General features: G+C 34.9%; 1 protein-coding gene across 1 annotated transcript in view; it reads left to right on the top strand.

Annotated features, from left to right (window-relative positions):
* The window catches only part of LOC129495458 (glutamate decarboxylase 1-like), a 28,746-nt gene that overhangs the window by 2,035 nt on the left and 7,257 nt on the right, over positions 1–19,454 (top strand). The window contains exons 2-11 of the mRNA XM_055302993.1: positions 464–706; positions 3,418–3,508; positions 6,405–6,517; positions 6,768–6,883; positions 8,463–8,542; positions 10,965–11,019; positions 11,535–11,651; positions 12,647–12,711; positions 12,814–12,892; positions 17,085–17,234. Of these exons, the coding sequence (XP_055158968.1) occupies positions 464–706; positions 3,418–3,508; positions 6,405–6,517; positions 6,768–6,883; positions 8,463–8,542; positions 10,965–11,019; positions 11,535–11,651; positions 12,647–12,711; positions 12,814–12,892; positions 17,085–17,234 (1,109 nt within the window). The remainder of the gene's footprint in view (positions 1–463; positions 707–3,417; positions 3,509–6,404; positions 6,518–6,767; positions 6,884–8,462; positions 8,543–10,964; positions 11,020–11,534; positions 11,652–12,646; positions 12,712–12,813; positions 12,893–17,084; positions 17,235–19,454) is intronic.

Genomic DNA, 19,454 nt, shown 5'->3' on the forward strand with positions numbered 1-19,454 from the left:
GAGAGAGAAAGTTTATGGAGGAATAGAGAGAGAGAGAAAATCTCAAGCAGTCTCCAGTCCTAGCAGGAGATCAGGAGATCACCTGAGCCAAAATCAAGAAACAGAAACTTAAAACTATCTGAGCCACCCAGCACCCCTCACTGCTTTAATTTACTTTTAAAAGTACAATTACCAGCTCATTTTTTGACAAGAAAATATAATAAGGTCCAGTTGGGGATCTTAAAGGTTTAATTACTCCAGTGGCATTAAACTAAAATGGCTTTTTTTTCCTTTGATGAAAATTTTTATACAATGTGACTTTGAATGAAGATTATGAGAAAGATTTGGGAAAATTCTGCTTGTTAATTGACATAACCTTTTAATAACTTTAATTTCCAATAATCAAAACTCTATCCCCATGGTCATTTTCTTTGATACTCTAGTTACCTGACCTGGCTGTTTATCTCTTTTTTCTTCCCTCTAGATTTGTTGCCATCCAAGGACAGTAAAGATTTAACAAAATGTTTTTTGCTACAAGTGGCAAATATCCTTCTTCATTACATCAAAAAAACTTTTGATGTTAAAACTAAAATACTGGACTTTCATCATCCTCATCAACTTCTTGAAGGTTTGGATGGGTTTAACTTAGAACTGTCTGACCACCCTGAATCTTTGGAGCAGTTACTTGTTGACTGCACAGATACCTTAAAATATGGAGTAAAAACAGGTATTCAAATTGATGCGTCTGAAATGGAAACTGATTGAATAGTCTTGAGTTTATGTGTATGTTGAAAATGGTCGTTTTACTCATTTTTATTTAAAACATTTGTCTAGTTTATTTTCAAATTGGTGTTATCACGTATGAATTTTTTTATTAATTAACAAAGAGAAGTAAATAAAATAGTTTGGGTTTGGGAGGTTATATCCCAATGGCAACTAATTATAAATTTAACTTACTTATTTCCATTTATCTATTTTATTTGGTCATACTCATTTTTTAAAAATCATTTTATTTATTCATGAGAGACACAGAGAGAGAGGCAGAGACACAGGCAGAGGGAGAAGCAGGCTCCATGCAGGGAGCCCGACATGGGACTCAGGGACTCCAGGATCAGGCCATGGTGGTGATAAACTGCTGAGCCACCAGGGCTTTCCCTGATTATCCTTTTACATCAATAAAATATATAGACATAAAAGTATATGTATAATTATGTATATGTACATAATTTTAGAAATTGCATTTTCTGATTAATTGTATCATAACTTTATTCTTAACCACTTAAAGCAGTGATATTTCCAGGAGCTAACACTGCTTGAATAGACTCTATCGACCCTTTTCCCAAAATCAAATGTATACTTACATTTGGAACATGTAATGCTCCATATGTAAAACATAATCTTTGGAAAGAGGTATACAAAAAAGAGTTCAAATACAATCTATATCCAGTTTATTATTCATTTCTTATTATGTGATTTGTGAAAATATTTCATGTATATTTTAATAACTGGAAATCATTTGTATATGATGACTTGCCTTGTATTTGATAGACATCCAATAGACACTTAATGTATTTTTGACATCCCAGAAACTTTAAGCATCGCAAATATTTATCTTCAGATCAAACATCAACATGCCAACAAACAAAAATGACTTATATTAAAGAATGCTCATTTTTGCATTAATTTTAATAACAAGAACCAAAAAAAGTATACTCATTTTGATATTTATCTTATATAAACTGGATATCCTTTGAGAGGATACTCTGCAACGGTATCATTTAAAGTCCTAAGGAATTTCTCACAGAATTTTAATCATTATAAAAATCATTATTATAATCATTTTAATCATTATACAAAATTTTAATCATTATAAAATCATGATTTTGTAATCATACTACAAAATAACATGCTCAATATGATATCAATTATATTTAACTATATTTTAAACTCTGTTTGAAAGTATATATATGTACATGCACAAATACAAAACTACCTATTTATAATAAATATGTTCTTAAATTATATCTTCCAAATGTATTTATTATAAATATTTGGATAACTATGTAGATACTTTCTCTACATATATGCATAAAAATTACTGTTCTGTGTATATCATTTTCTATTCAGGCACTTCTGTAATATGTAGTATATTTACAACCAGAAAAATATTGAATAAGACAAAAAGAAAGTCTCATAGGATTCCGAAATAGAAGGCATGTTTCAAGACTAAGTTCAACCATAGAAAGAGAATGTCAAGTTGAAGTAAGTTTTAGTCTGAAATAAAATAGCAAAAGGAAGTTCTGAAAAACAGCATTGCAATTGGGAAGGACTCTGACAGATGTAAATCAAGTTCTTTATCCTTCCCTTAGTCAGCATTGCAAATGTAGGCCAATCTCTAGGGACCCATTCCCTCCATTTGCATTTCCCAGTACTAAGCACAGAGGGAAAAAGCAAAGATGCTGAGAAAGCGAAAAGTAAATGATAGAAAGAAGCATTTCTCACACAGCCACAACTTCCAGACATGCCATTCCTCCCGATTTAATGAACATTAACTGGGCCCCTACTCGTTAGAAACTATGCATGTGCTATGGGAGGAGTGGTGCTGCAAACAGGGGTAAGTGACCAGAGGGAAAAGAGGTTTGCAAAGAATTGTGATGCAAGTCATCATTAGGATAGGTCCTAAAATGGGGCACCTGAGTAGCTCTGGGTGGCTCAGTGGTTGAGCGTCTGCGTTTGGCTCAGGTCAGGATCATGGGGTCCTGGGATCAAGTTCCTCATTGGCCTCCCCTTAGGGAGCCTGCTTCTCCCTCTGCCCATGTCTCTGCCTCTCTCTGTGTCTCTTATGAATAAATAAATTAAATCTTAAAAAAAAAGAAATAAATATTAAAAGAAGTGCAAAGAACAATCTGTTATGGAGTTAAGGAGAGAACTAATTTCTCAACTCAGTGACTTCTCACAAGCTACTCCTCATAACCATGATGCATCTCCTCTACTCTCTGGCTGGAAGCAAATTTTAGATCTTACCTGAAAGATCACATCCTACAAGAAGCCTTCTCTAAAGATTGCTTCTCCTGCTCCCCAGACTGCCTTAGGACTCAGAGGAATGGTCTTACTGACATCCTGATCTTTTCCTTTGTGGTGCTTTTCGGAATTGCAATTGAACACATTTGTGTCATTATTTAATACCTTTTTCTTCCACTGGTCAGTAAGATTCACACAGTAGTGGCTCTGTCTATCTTGTTTACTACTGTGTCCCCAGTGTTGAGCACCGTCCCTGCATATGTTAGCTCTCAGTAATGTCTATTGAATGAAAAAATTAGTTTATGTGTGATTGATCCCTGAATACCTGATAACAAAAAACCTGCTAATCAAATTAAACCATGTTTTAGCCCTGTTTTTATTTTGGTTCATTTGCAGTTTTGTCTTTTTTTTTTCTAGGACATCCTCGCTTTTTTAACCAGCTCTCCAGTGGGCTAGATGTGGTTGGACTTGCTGGGGAATGGTTGACCGCCACTGCCAATACCAACATGTGAGTATCTTTCTGGGCCAAGGAGGGTGAGCCTCATAGACACCCGTAAACAAGAGCAGAGATGTAGTTTGTTTTTTTCATTGTTTATTTTGTTTTTGTTTTTTTAGAGGTGTAGTTTGTATATTTTTGCTTGCTGTATCAAAAACAAGTAGTCTATACCCTGAGAGAAATGCAAAGAATCTGCTGCATGTTCCCTGGGAGACATGTTTGAGGTTTATCCCTTCTTCTGGACCATCTCTAGAAACTTCCAAGATCAGAATTCCCCAGTCAGTAGTAATAGTCAGTTGATTAGTCTGAATTACTAATGTGCAAACTGTGAGTCCAGTTCCAGTGTTGGAATCATTTAAACACTACCCCATGGAGCCCATTGCACACAGTAGTCTGAAACCCACACACAAGTGTATAGGAAGTTGCCTGAATATAAATTAGAACCTAAATCTAATCAGAGGTGAAGAAAGTAAACTTTTAAAGGAAATCTAAATCCAACTCCAACGTGATTCTTTAAAAATTTGACCTTTGCCACAGCAAAACTGTTGTCATACAAAAATTAGATCTACTGCTGCAGTGTTTGGAAGTAAAGTTAATTTGGGGGCACTATTTTTCAAGGTTAAAAGGACAGAGAAATGATTAGGTGTGAAATTGAGAGGAACAGTCTGTGTCAAATGTTAATATAATTTAACTAGCAATCAAAAGAGAGAGCTGGTAGGAATTTAAACTTTAAAACCAACGACTAAATGTTTATGAGGAGAGACTATTTTGCTGTGTGGAAAAACTAAGGCTTACTTTAACTGTTTAGTTTTCATTGGGGTTTTAATGATGCATGGTACGTGGTAGTGATCAGCATTTTGTAGGTACAAAATGCAAACATAAATGGCTTACACAAGCCACTATTTTTAATTTTTTTAAAAATTTTTATTGCTTGATAATGGCCCTTGAAATAGGCATAGAGCAATATGTTACTTGAAAAAAAACTTTATCTTTTGAGAGAATATGTTTCTTTGCTATATAAATGGATTACAGAAAACTCAATTTATAAATCTTATTCCATTGTTTAGAATCCCATTGTTATGAGACTTAATCATTCTCTATGTGAGGAAAATACAGATTCTTTGCTTAAGCAGAAATAGAGTAAAAAGAACACATGGGAGATGCAGAGAGAAGGGACTTCAGAGTCTTCTTTACCTTCAGTTTCTTCCTTTTTAATGAACGGAGATCTCTTACCATAATCTGAGCTAGTGGGAACATGCGGAGTGGAAATAACTGGATTCCAGTTCTAATTCTACCGTCTACAGTGCTGGCAAGTTTAGTGAGTCTCTGTTGTCTGAAAATGATAATACCTACCCCATGGAACTGGGAGAGGATCAGAAAGGTAGTGTAGACCTTGAAACTGGCACAGCATGTGCTGGCAGAAATGAGCCTGATTGAAATATCAGCATATAAGGCTTGCTGCTTACTTTGTTCCTCTTAGAACTAGAATCTTAATTCTCATATGGAATGGGTTTCCTCACTGGATCTCTGTGTGGAGCTCTTGAGCAAGAGCATATATGTTACTTCGGTAATAGGCCATGGCATTCTGAAGAACAGGGTTGAGGGTAGGTGAAGGGGGTCAGGACAGGGAAGAAGAGCAACATGAGACTAGACCTGGAGACCATGAGGATAAGCAGAAGCAAAGGCTTCATCTTCTGGGATGCTGTGCCCTCCTATAAACAATTGCTTCAAAGGGCAGTCCACTCTTTCCCCACCAGGTCTTTTATGGCCAAAGGACTGCACTATGGGATGTTAACTTCCCCAGGGCTGGGGACTTTTCTGGCACTCCCAGCAGATTCCATGGCTTGTCCTGCCTGGATGCAAAAAGAGACCCCTAGGCTGGAGGTCAGTGCCTTCCTTGTAGGTGGGAGGTGATTCTCTGTTGGGTTGTGGGTATGTCTGAGTGAAAGTGCTCACAGCAGTGGCTGGGACTGAATAGTATCCACAGGCTTTAGAGACAGAGCAAGCTGAGAGCATCTAAAGTAGCACACAACTGGTGTATGATACTGACATCTTTATACGAGAACATGTACAGGGGTCTTTAAAAAGGTTTTTGAGGACAAATAAAAGAATTTCTTGAAAATAACTGAACCAACTCTGATTTCAGAATGTACTGTTAAACACTTCATTGCTTATTGTACCTGGTATGTATAGACAAAAGTGTTTAGCCTTCTTTTTAATCTTAGCTGCTTCATTTTGTGGAAGGGACTCTAATCTCACAGTTTGACTCAGAGGAGAGTCCCCATTGCCATGCTTTCAATTCTTGTTCATGAGTCTCATGCGGATCTTGCCTTGTACCATCTACTTGCTTTGAGCTACTACTGGAAAACATAATAGTTTTAAGGTTTTTTTTTTTTTTTTGGTTGTTTGCCCAAAGTAGAATCTTTAGGTAGAAAATCTTTATCAAATGATTTTGAGAAAAAGCTTTTTCTACTTATTTCATTTTCTGCGAAACATTGTCTGTAGCTTTCTCTACATATGGCAAGTTAGAAAGAGATCTAGAACTACAGACAATGTTTTGGAGAACATATATATATATATACACACACACATAACTGGGCATTTTCTGGTCATAACAGTATTGTGTATGTACTGAGGCGCTAAGGCTTGCTTTCAGAATTCCTTTCGGTGGGAAAGAAATTCCTAGTTACTGCACAGTACATTGGAGTCCATGATACATGATACTTTCTTTATAGAACGAATATATTCTTAATCTGGAAGGGGTGATTTAGAGCATATAAGTTTTAACTCTTTCTTGTACAATCTTCTATAGAATACAAAAAAATGTATGACCTTATCTAGCACATGATTTTATTTATCCTTTTCCAATTTATATGATTCACAGTGGAAATCTATGTATGTAATATAGGTTTACCTATGAAGTAGCTCCTGTATTCACTGTCATGGAAACAATACTTCTTAAGAAAATGTATGAAATCATTGGCTGGGGAGAAACAGAAGCAGACGGAATATTTGCACCTGGTAAGAAACACCAAGAAATAATTTCTCTAAACTAAATGCAATATATAGTAGGAGACACTCAAAGCATGTTTCAACAAATGATATTATTTTTAGGAGATAGATGTTCATAGGCCATTGTGTTAGTTATAAACAAAATTTCCATAAATCTAAAAGTTATGATTAGTTTCAGAGAGCTCTCAAAATGTAATGATTTCAATAAATATTTCTGAATTTTGAAATTAGGTTAACAGTCACTATTTCTCTTGTATAGGTGGAAGTATATCCAATCTCTATGGTATATTAGTTGCTCGTTATAAACAATATCCAGAGATAAAAAGACAAGGCATGACTGCACTTCTGTGTATTGTGTTATTTGTTTCTGAACAAGTAAGTATCGAGTCTAGAGTTTGCCAACTTTTAAGAACCTTCTAAGATAAACTGTAAGGTAATTGTAAGTCTGAGAACATTAGCTTTACTCTAACAATATATAGATTCAGTAATCTCTGTGTCTAGGTCTGCATATTGATATGAGAAAGAGAAAAAACAACTTTCCAGTCAATATAGGCCCCGGAGATTAGCAATACAGATGATTCAGGATTAAAATTTAATTCCAAAATATGAGAAACTAACAAAAATGTGATTATAAATATAAAGCCTTATATCTTTACCAAAAAAAATCATGGTATAAAAATTTTAAACTCTTAATTTAATGATTCTCTTTATCATTGAATGAGGAGAAGAATGTGATTAATATTTTATTTTTCCAGTGAGGATCAAAAGAATCAGTTAAAAAGAAAAGGCTTATTTTTATAGACTATGTTCTGGCCAAATGTTTCTGATATTGATAGTGTATCCACTGATGTCTCCTTTTGTTTTAATGCTCCAACCTTGTGCACAGCATCAATGCTTTTTTTTTTTAAAAAAAAATTGATTTGTCCCTATAATAAGTCTGGTCACTCTTTTTCTTTTCTCCTCAGCAACATTTGTAATATTAAAACATTTGTAATGGTAGTCCCAGTTTGAAAATTCTACCTTAAATTGTCTGCCAACACCAGGTTTTCTTTGAAATGTCCCTGTGTTGGCAGTATGTTTCCATGACCAAACTCAAATTAGCATTATATATATATGCACATTATCAAGTTGGAGACCACTGCTGCATGTTTAATGTCATTTGCTGTAACATTTAACATAACTTAAGATTCTTACTTAGTTAGAAATGTCATTTTTATCTTTTGACATATAATTTTTTGCATATAATGAGCAAATATGCTGGAATTCTATAATGTAGATAAAAATCATGTCCTATTTAATTGGTGCATTCTTCATTGAAATGGAGCATAGTTAGGGTTTACATTTATGCATTTTTTCTTTCATATATCTGATTTTCTCTTGGAAACTAAAAATAACTAGGTCCAAGTTCATATCTTGACCTGGTTAATACCTCCATCTCACTGATATTATTTACACCAGGTAGCATGACACAAGGAAATAGCTATCTAGAAGGCAAGAAATCAAGGTTGGTATCAAAGTCAAAATTAAGAATTGCAGGCATCAGAAGAATCAACTCATTTCTCCAAGCCTCATGGTTTAAAAAAATACGTATCTGTAATGCAAGAGTTACAGCTATCTGGAACCTGCAAGGATTTTATCACTGGGGAATATTGTTGCTAGATTTATAAGTGACATAACTTTCTATGTACATGGAGAACTAGGGTATTCAAACTCTTACTGCATGCAAAGAGTTGTGTGACAGTGTCTTCTAAAAGAGGTGTCACAACCTTCTTCATCTGAACAAATGTCATGATGAGGGTCTAGAAATATGCCTTGAGACCCGTACATGTGTATATACATTTATACATGCACAAACCCATTCAAAACTATGTGTATGTGTGTCCAAATGCACTCGTGTAAATTATCATTGATTTCAGAGAATTTAATGCCTTGCCTATTTTCATTTTTGCCCAAGGGTCATTATTCAGTAAAAAAAGCTGCAGCAATACTTGGTATTGGAACTGACAATGTAATTGAGGTAAAATGTGATGAAAGGTATGTTTCTAACACATTCTCAAAAATTGTTATTATCATTATGCTTCATAGATTAAAATCCTATTTCCTATTCCAATTTTTAGAAGGAATACTTTCCCCGTTTCAATAAATTTTAGCTGCTGTAATTAAGAAGCACCAAAGTTTTCCTTTTCTACTCTTAAAATTTCTTTGCTAAATAGGACTGTCGCGTATCTTCCCTATTTTAAATATATTGAATTACATATAATATAAATAAATATAAAAATATAATAATATCAACTGCTTTAGCACTCTACAAAGTAAAAATATTTTTCTATTTTCCTTGAATACCATGCTTTAGAAATAAGTAAGATTACAAATATTACATATAGTCAGAAGATCATTTTTATGCATATCAAACTTATTCACACATCAGTTCTGTGCTGTATTCTATAATTTGCTTTCATAGCTTTTTGGTTTTAGAATATGTTTTAGAAATCTTATCCCATGAATTATAAGACTTTCTTTATTATTTTTAATTACTTCAGAGTTTTCCTTTTATACATGTAACAGAATTTCACAAATCTTATTTTAAAGGACACTTAAGGGTTTCCTCCTAGATGTTAGTATTTAATAGCAGTGGTTAAATGAATATAATTGTATAAAAACATTTGAGAGTCTATGTTTGAATATCTCACATCAATTCCTAGAAACTAGATTATTGATTCAAAGAATGTCTGGATTTACAGTATCATAAAGTTTTTTTATTTGCCTTTCAAACATTTTTAAGTTAATTGATGCTCTTCAATACAATGCTAAACCTGAATATTATCAATACCTTTATAATTGAAAATTCTGATCAGCCAATTGTACATTACCATGATTTATCTGTTCATGTTCTTTGCCTACTTTTTATTGGTTGTTTATTATTTGTTATTGGCTTGTAAGACATCTTTATATATTTAGAAATTCTGAAATATAAAGTAAATGAATATAAAATATCTTACAAATTTTATGTTTATTATTCAGTACTTTCTCACAAGTTGTTTGATTTTCTTTTTATATTCTGTGTGCACCTCCTGAGAATCATGCCTGTCCAAGATACTTTACATCTTTTTTATTATTATGAATGGGATATTCTATTATTTATTCACAACAATTAGTTTTTAAAAATAGGAACATGACTTACTTTTGTAAGCACCCAATTGCTAAGCATTCTTATTATTTTCAAAAGCTTTTTAATGCATAAATTTAGGTATTCTAGGTATGCAGTCATAGATACTTCCATTAGGGTTTTTTCCTCTTTTCTTTTTTCTTCCCTTTTTTCCTTTTCTTTTCTTTCTTTCTATCATACGTTTAAATAATAATTTCTTCAGAAAAATACTATAACACTAATGGTAGTGAGCATCCCGTATCTTATTCCTGACATTAGTAGGAATGCTTCCAGTGAATCATCTGTAGGCATGCTAGGTTGCAATCTGATACCCGGATGGAGTAAAAAAGTGTTGACTTTTTTTTCTCAGATATTTGCTATGAAGAAATGTGAAGGCCATCTGAAATTTGCCACCCTTTTTCCTCCCTCATCAAGTGGATTCCTGATTTTTATTCCTTGATGTCAGGAGTTTTTTGCTTTTTTTTTTGAAAGTCTCTATTTAAATTCTCAGTTAATATACAATATAATATTAGTTTCATGTGTACAATACAGTGATTCAACACTTCCATACATCACCTGGTTCTTATTACAACTAGGGCCGTCCCCATCACCTGTTTCACTCATCCCTCCACCTATCTTCTCTCTGGTGACCATGTTTGTTCTCTAGAGTTGGAAGTCTGTTTCATGGTTTGCCTCCTCCCCATTTGTTCATATGTTTTGTCTCCTAAATTCCACATATGAGTGAAACCGTACGATATTTGTCTTTCTCTGACTGACTTATTTTGCTTAGCATTATACCCTCTAGCTCTATCCATGTCCTTGCAAATGGCAAGATTTCAGTGTTTTTTTTTTTTTATGGCTGAGTAATAATCCATAGTGTATATATACTACATCTTTTTTTTTTTTTTTGTCCTTTCCTAGATCTTGGGCTAGGTTTAAGGTTAGATCTAGGGTTAGGTGAGGGTATGTGCCAGAGAAGAGATTTTTACTTTAAAATGAAGTTTAATAACTTGAAAGAGAGATTATCCTTCTGCATCTTTCTTAGAAAAGTAATACAAATTTTAAGATGACTGAATAGCACACTAAGCATTCTTTAATTCAACGTGATATTTACCATTGGTTTTTGGGACCTGAACATTTACCTAATATCTGTTTACTGAACATTACCTAATAACTAAATATTTACCTAAGAAATACATTAGGGAGAAACTAAAAACTATTTTTTTTTTTAGTTTTGCATATCATCTATTCCTCTCATTGGTAGAATTGGTATGTATATTTTTAAAGTAATTAATTTATTGTATTTTTAAGGGGAAGGATGATTCCAGCTGAGTTAGAGAAAAATATATTAGAAGCTAAAAGAAAGGTATGTTCTGTAACTCCATACTTAAAATGCAGATTCATTTTTATTTTCTTTACTTATTTTCACTAGTGGGAAACAACTGTTAAGGTAATTTCTAAGATAAATAAAGTAATCCCTAAATGTGGGAAATTCCTCATAAAATTAAAGTGAAAGAATTAAGTTAATGCTGCAGTATTTCTTTAATAATTTTCTGTCAAATAACAAATGAACACTTATCAGCACATGGATTAAACAAAGGAATTTGGTCATTTTCATTTTTGTGGTATTATTTTGCAAAAATAAATCTGGAGAGAACTATAATAAATGAAACTCAGAGACAGTGATATGAGTTCATCTTATGGTTACACTACTCTTCCCAGTCCTGGAGGTACCTCAGAATATATGAAGTTCTTAGGTATTTAAGGTTCTTGTCCAAGTCATGCAGCTTCCTGATGCCCAGAAGTAATGGTGAAGTGACAATAGTCTTCCCATGGGACCTCCTGAGGCTCTACTGACGATTCAGCTTGTGTCATCATCAGGGCCAGACTCCTTTTTGCGTTGTAGCCACAGCTGGCAGCACAGTATTTGGGGCCTTTGATCCTCTCCACGCCATTGCGGATATCTGTGAGACACACAGACTCTGGATGCATGTGGATGTAAGTCCTTTAGTCCTTACATCCTTTAGTCTAACTCCTAATTTTCCCTTTACAAAAATGTATCCCATGAACAATCCATAAAATTACTTAATTGGTATTGTAGGCCAGATGAAAGTTTCTCTGGAAACTAATTTTTATAATGAATAGAATTGACTCAATATGTTAGCCTGGAAAGAGCTATAAATGTGTCAAGGGGTTTAAAATAGTCTAAACCTCTATTCAACTAAGAATTTAGAAAATCGATTTGAAGAAATAGTTATATTTTATTTTAATTAATTAACTAATTAATTTTTATTTATTTGAGAAAGAGAATGCATGCATGCGGGGGGGGGTGGAGAGGGGAGGTCAGGCAGGGGAGGGGCAAGATGGAGAGAGAGAGAATCTCAAGCCCACTCCACACTGAGAGTGGACCCCAACTCAGGGCTCAATCCCATGACCCTGAAATCATGACCTGTGCCAAAATCAAGAGTTGGCACTTCATGAACTAAGCCACCCAGGTGCCCCTTCAAACTGATTTTAAATCAAAAGATTTAGCCCACTACTCTAATGAACATTTTAAAATTAATACCTATTAAGGAAATCACAATTTTTGATGCTATTAATTTAGTACAGTGACCTTGGGCAAAACTTTCTTCAGCTTTGGTAAAAGTTGGATAAAATTAAAGTTATACAATATGGTAGATATGTTAATTTCTCTGTGGTATTGCCAAATCTGATGCCAACATTTTCATCCGTCCCTGGAAATTATACAGAAGGTGTTTGAATTAATTAGAAACCTAAAACTTTACTGTGTCATGAATAGGCAATAAGAAGTCATAGGAGGAAATTTTAAAATGCATTGTTCTTATAAGTAGTATAATGATAGCCAAGTTTATAATTATCTAACACAGCAATTAAAGCTTCATCAATGTTTGAAATAAATTTAACATGGGAAAAAGTTGCCTCTGCTACTTAAAAAGAAAGAATAGAAGAACACGTATCTTTTGTACCTGTAGGCAGCCTGGGGAGGTGGATTGTTGCTGTCCAGAAACTACTCCTCTAAACTCAGTGGCATTGAAAGGTAAGATCTGCACCATTGCTGGTGAAAGCAAAATAACCTGTTTGGGTTTCTATTCTCTTTTATTAGACTGTGAGCACTAATTGGAGCTGTTTTATCACCTAGAGCCAACTCTGTGACCTGGAATCCACATAAACTCATGGGTGTCCCCCTTCAGTGCTCTGCTATCCTGATCCGTGAAAAAGTAAATGATTTCTATTTTTAAGTAGTGCCATGATGGATGTCTTGGTAACGACTAGTTTCATTGTGAATATTTAAAACCAATATAATTATGGCCTCATTGAATTAGCACAGTGCAGCACAGTTTGGCCTATTACACAGAACCTTCTCTCTTGATCTTTAAGTAGCAGCCACTGGGTCATTGAGGTGCCACAAAACCAAATGACTGTAAGCACAAGTGGTAACTCAATGTATGGATAAGACCTGGGATGACACAATGGGCAGTGATGAGGTCAATAGAAAACCTGACCGTTCATGCTCCACTCATTAAAAACACCACGAAAAAACAAAATGTTTTTTAGGGATCAAATTTGGTCCACTGACCCATTTGTTATCTCAGAGCGTAGGGCCAAAAATATTGCTCATTTTAAATGTAGATAAGTCTGAGTAACTGCAATATATTTTAAGCATAGAAAGCACAAATTTATGGATTGTATGAAATTATTTTCTTCTCGTATGTTTTTGTATTTTATCTCCAACAATAGTAAATGCAATGTTACATAAGGAGATAAGGCCATGGTCTTCTCCAAGGAGAGATATAATGATGAACTTTAACTTAAGAATTCTTATCTCCATGTTTGTCAGAAATGCAAATGAATTTTATGTAGTATCATTTATAGCTTTGTTTTCCTTCTCTCTTACAAGCAATCCAAAGAGTTTGGATATAAAAATAAAGTGTCTGTGCTCTTACTACAAACTGCTTTAACTGGCACTCTACTTACTCTTTTTTTTTTTAATTTACTTTTATTTAAATTCCAGCTAGCTAACATTCAGTGTAATATTAGTTTCAGGTGGATGATGTAGTGATTCAGCACTTCCATACCACAACTGGTGCTCATCACAACAAGCGCATTCCATAATCCCCATCACGTATTTCACTAATCCCCCTACCTCCTCCCCTCTGGTAACCATCAGTTTGTTCTCTAGAGTTGAGGGTGTTCTTGATTTCCTTCCCTCTCTCAGGCATAAAAAAAGAATGAAATCTGCCATTTGCAACAACAAGGATGGAGCTAGAGGGTATCATGCTAAGCAAAATAAGTCAGTCAGAAAAAGATAAATACCATATGATCTCACTCATATGTGGAATTTAGGAAACTCATTTACTCTTGAGTCCTCACTCAGTGACCACTTTATCTCTTTTTAGAGGGCCTTTATTCTCGCTACCCTAGGCAATTCTCAGCAACGCAGGCTGGAACACTTCTTAGCTCTGCTTCAGATTCTATTCTTTGGTCACATGGCAGCCATATTCCTTCAATATCCAATAAAATATTCAATAAAATGGCAGCCGCCTTGTGTTTGAAGCCTGCAGGCTAACAGGTCCCCCCTTCCTGTCCACTCCTGCATGTCCAATACCCGGAAACTATAATTTGGCTAACATTTGTTTTCTTTAAGAAGCTTCTGAGTTTGCTCTCTCTTCCTATTGCTAACAGGTCTGTCTTCAACATTCAGATTTCTGATACCTTTATGTTTAGGACTCAAATACAAATTTTTTTTTGCAGTCTTCCTTGACTTCTTCACCCATAGTGAGTATGTTGAAATAGTACATTTTACGCTATTATCACATATCATGTGTTCCTCCAAGAAGGTTCTGTTTTCTTGTTTTATCATTTTTTTTTTTGTATAAAAAAGACATATAGATGGTCAAAGGTGGTAGAACAGAACCCTCAAACTACTAAGCTTTCACTAATTTGAAGGTCGTCTCTGGAAAATAAGCCTGTTTTGGTGTGGCCTTAAATTAAGAGGAACATTTGGTTCTATCTATTAAACCACTTGAGTGTCTAAGGTTGCCCATTAGACCATTTTGACTCATGCCTTAACGAGCAGTATAAACCAAGTATGTTAAGTATTGAATGAATATATTTTCTGATGCTAAAAAAACACATTTAGGCACTATACATATAGATATGCATATACATATATATATATATTGCTGCAATTGTACACAAAATACAATTAAAACTAATTTTAAATGTCTTTTATTTGATCTTTTAAAGGAAAGGAAATACCATGTGTTTTTGAGGTGAAGTGCTAATCACGTTAATCTCTTTCATCCAGAGGACTTTTTCATAATGCAAAATTGAAACCCATTCAGTGGCTTCTTGTTGCTTTTACGATGGGGATTAAAATCCCTGACATCGCCTACAAAGCCTGGGAGGTACAGCCTATACCCTCCTCTGCTCTCCTATTCACCGTTTACTTCCTTTTGCTTTCTTCCCTTGACATCCCTTGACCTGCTCTTATTTCCCAGAAGAAGCAGTGCAGCTCATCCCCTATGACTTTGGCAGGAGTTTCTCCTTCTGCCTATGAGGGTCTGGCTCCACTTTGTCCCCCACACCCTCCCCCAACATCTTTCTAGTTTAGCTCCTACTGAACTTGAAAATGACTTTTACCCAGAAGCTTTCCTAGACCTTCAGACTAAGTGAAATCTTTGATCTTAGAGCACAATATTCCAACACTGTGAAACTCCTCCACAGAGTTTATCCTGGGTACAATTTCACACTCATATGCCGTATTTTGTTTAGTGTCTAACCCACCTAACCTCCTGTAACCCAGATTGTAAAGTCAGTAGGGCAGAGCATTTCCACCCTTGCTTGCCACAAATCCACTGCCTGGGCACGGTGTGTGACAGATTGTGGGTAAATATGACTAGCTTAATCATCACATCAGAAGAGTAGATATAACCTATACTAACTATAACTCTGTCTAACGTAACAGAAGGGGAATTTAGGGGGTGGCTGGGTGGCTCAGTAGTTGATCCCAGGGTCCTGGGATAGAGTCCTGCATTGGGCTCCCTGCATGGAGCCTGCTTCTCCCTGTGCCTGTGTCTCTGCCTCTCTCTCACTGTGTGTCTCTCATGAATAAATAAATAAAATCTTAAAAAAAAATAAAGAAGGGGAGTTTGGAGTAAACTAAAGAGAAAATATTTACACGTAGAAATAGGATTCCTAAGATATAGATACATAAAGTACTCATTTCAATGTATCATTTCTATTCCTTTCTCCCTAAATACTTCAATTCTTACCACCACATTGCACTTTTAAGCCTAGATCTACAAGCCTATCTTAAAAAAAAAAAAAAAAGAGTGTGATTTTTTTTTTTCCCTTGAAATGAGTTTACCACAAACTTCAGGACAAACTGCCCCTCTGTCGGATCCCAGATTCGTCACTGGTTGGTTGTGTGACCTTGAAAATTGCTCAGTATGTTAAAGTATCCATTTCCTCAATTTACAAACATGATACAACAATAGTACCTATGCTATGAGTTTTCTGTGAGGCTCAAATGATATACTACTTGTGAAGTGGCCAGTTGATAAAAAACACATAGTAAACATATTGTTATTTGCTTCTTGTGCAACAGTTATGCTTGGTGTGTATTTAAACGGTACCCCGTCAGTGCACGCACATTTGGCCTTGCTTGTGTTCTCTTGGCGCACATCCTTTGAGAAAACCCTCTTTAACTTGGTGACAGGAAACACTTCTTTTCTCTAGTGATCACTTCTTAACCATCCAAAGCAAATGCTTCTCCATTCTTCAACACTTAAGAGGAATGTTTTCAACATCTTTTATGTGAGAAGCACAAAATTAAATGAACGGGTTACTTTATTCTCTACCTACTGTGACTCCCAGAGCACTTTGCTGACTGGCACCCAAAAGGCTGATTCATGGGATAGTTTAGTTTAAGCGAACGAGGCCCTCAGTTCTCATTAACTTCAATACATAGTAGCAAATGATTTCAAAAGAGCAACAAAACGTCAAGGACTTTGAGAAAAGTTAAGGAAAAATAGAGAAATTGTGTTAATCCAATTACACCATCTGTTGTCCCAGATAAACCCAAAGGACAACTGGATATACAAAAATCCTAGAAAGGTAACATGTTTTTATATAAAATAAACAAAATTCTCTTTAAAAGTGCATGGACTTAGAAATGTATAGAATTGTTGAATCACTTATATTGTACACTTGAAACTAATATAACACTGTATGTTAGCTATATCAGAATTAAAATACAAAACTTCATAAAATTCAAAAAAATAAAATAAATGAAGGTAACAAAAAAGTGCATGTAAAGTAGAAATGCTAAGTTAATTGAAATAAATAATGGTGGTTTCTTATTGAAATGTATGTAACCTACATATAGATATATTCTTGCTTCTTTAGGGTCTTCTGGAAGCATGCAACCAGATGAGAGCTGGGTATCTTTTCCAGCCCGATAAGGTCTACAATGTGGACTTTGATACAGGGGATAAAACTATTCAGTGTGGCCGCCATGTTGATGTCTTTAAGCTATGGTTAATGTGGAAAGCAAAGGTAGGAATGTATCATTCCTTTTATTAGGCCTTCTTTGTCTGGATCAAGAATATATAGATTGTTCCATTTTCTTTAGAGTTCTATCTGGGTGTCTTTTCCAAAGGTTTGTCTCACTATTTTCCTAAATACCTCTCAAGAAAACTATATTTCTAACTACAGATAACAACGGTATTGTTGTTATCTAACTGCTATATTTCTAACTACAGATGACAACCTTGGCTTCTCAGGTCTAAATTCCAACTGGGGTAGAAAAAAAAATCTGGCATGTTCCACTGTTACTATATACTCTACCAAACTGTAAGACTAAAAATCTGTTAAGAAATAAGCTTGTCTGCAACTTTTTGAAAAACTGTTTTTTTCCTCTACTAATTAGAATTGTTAATAGTCAAGTAGACTTGAAGTTGATAGAGATTCTCAGATGTGAACCCTTATTTGTTACATGGATGTGCAATCTACCTGTGCGTCTAAGGTCAGCAGATGGTCTATCCAAAGATTATGACAACATAAAACATGTTCTGTACCCTTTGCCTGCCCCTTATTTATAAGTTTCTATTACTTCATTTCCAGTCCTCTATAAAAAGATGGACATTGGGTTCTGTGCTGATGAAAGCTATGACATGAACTAACACCATCTATAATGTATTACTGACCCTGCTATTTAATTTGAAGTCTTTTGTTGTTGTTAGAAATCTATTACCACAAAATCAGAGACACCACTTGTCATCAAAGTCACCTAGCAACAGCCTGTCATATAGTCAACACTCTGATAAAAGAACATTGGTGACTCAGGAAGATAATCAGCCATTATTTAGTTCATTGTGGAGTTTCATTGATAATTTTCTTCATTCAAAGATAGGCATTCTCTAAGTTCTTTTCCGGGAGATTTTTAAATATCCAGTTTGGAAATTTTGTTAAGCTTGCTTTAAAAATATTCAAAGTTCCAATTTTTGCAAACACAAAGCTCAAAATTTTGTGCAGATCTGTCAGACACCTATAATCCAAATATCCCTCAGTGTGATTCTGTATGGATTTTATTTATGTAAATATTCTCAGGGACCTCCTGAACTCTGTAAGAGGTTATTAGTTCTACCAAAGTTGAGCTGCCAGTCACAGCATATACCTACCTCGATTTACCTTACACAAATATTTACACCTAGATACTTGTTGACAGAGGGCATCCTTGAACTCACAAACGCTCAATATGTATCAAAACATTTTTAAAAATTATATATATGTATATATATATGAAAGATTATGTAAAGGATCACATAGTTCATCTATTCCTTTATATAATAAAGGGGTGACATTTAAACTTTTTAACACAAAGAAATACATTTTATGCTGTGGCCCAGTAATACATACACACACGTAATTAAAACAAAAGTTTTAGGAAAACATCTTACAATGTGAAATTCTCTAGTATTTTCTTTTCTGCTCTTTTCTTTGAAAGAAAAGCTGATCTGACCCACTTCACTGGCTCTATTACTCGCTAATGACCTATCAACTGCAGGTCAAAAGATACAGATAATCACATTTGGCCTGGATTAAGCCAGACAATCAGAGAAACACTTCGTTTGGCCTTCTATAAAGCAGATGTGACCAATGAATATTCCGTATCTATATTTATTTACTTTGTCCTTCCTGTAAACATGAGGTTTCCAAATCAGAGGAAGATCAACTATCTACTTAGAGAACATCTCTTGTGTCAGTTTCTCCTTCCCCTACTCCCCATTCGGGCAACTTAGCGAGGCCATATCACAGCACCCTCCATGTGCAAAGGAGATTTCTATCACAGGACAGGGACCCTGCAATTAGGAAACCGGAGTCTTATACCAGCTGGCACACCCACCCTGAGAGAGAGGGAGGGAAGGAGAGAGAGCTTACATTGACTCCTAAATGCTAAGGAATCCTCTTTGGGTGGAGAAAAGGAAGTCTCTATCCCATTCTACTCCAGAATGATAATCACTTGACTCCTGGGGAGATAAGGAATATTTTATTACCCTTTCAATGGGCGCAGATGATTACATAAAAACTTAGTATACACTGGCATGGAAATGCTTTTCCCATAAAAAAAAAAAAAAAAACATGTCTCACACTGGAAATCAAATTCAGGAAATATCCATGGCAGGTCCGACAGGGAGGTTTTGACTTCCAAGATTGAAAAATTCTATTTTGTCCTCCTTTGCTCTAATTACACAATGAAAACTTCATTGATGATAG

The sequence above is a fragment of the Nyctereutes procyonoides genome, unplaced genomic scaffold (assembly GCF_905146905.1).
Source record: "Nyctereutes procyonoides isolate TBG_1078 unplaced genomic scaffold, NYPRO_anot_genome, whole genome shotgun sequence".
NCBI lineage: Eukaryota > Metazoa > Chordata > Mammalia > Carnivora > Canidae > Nyctereutes > Nyctereutes procyonoides.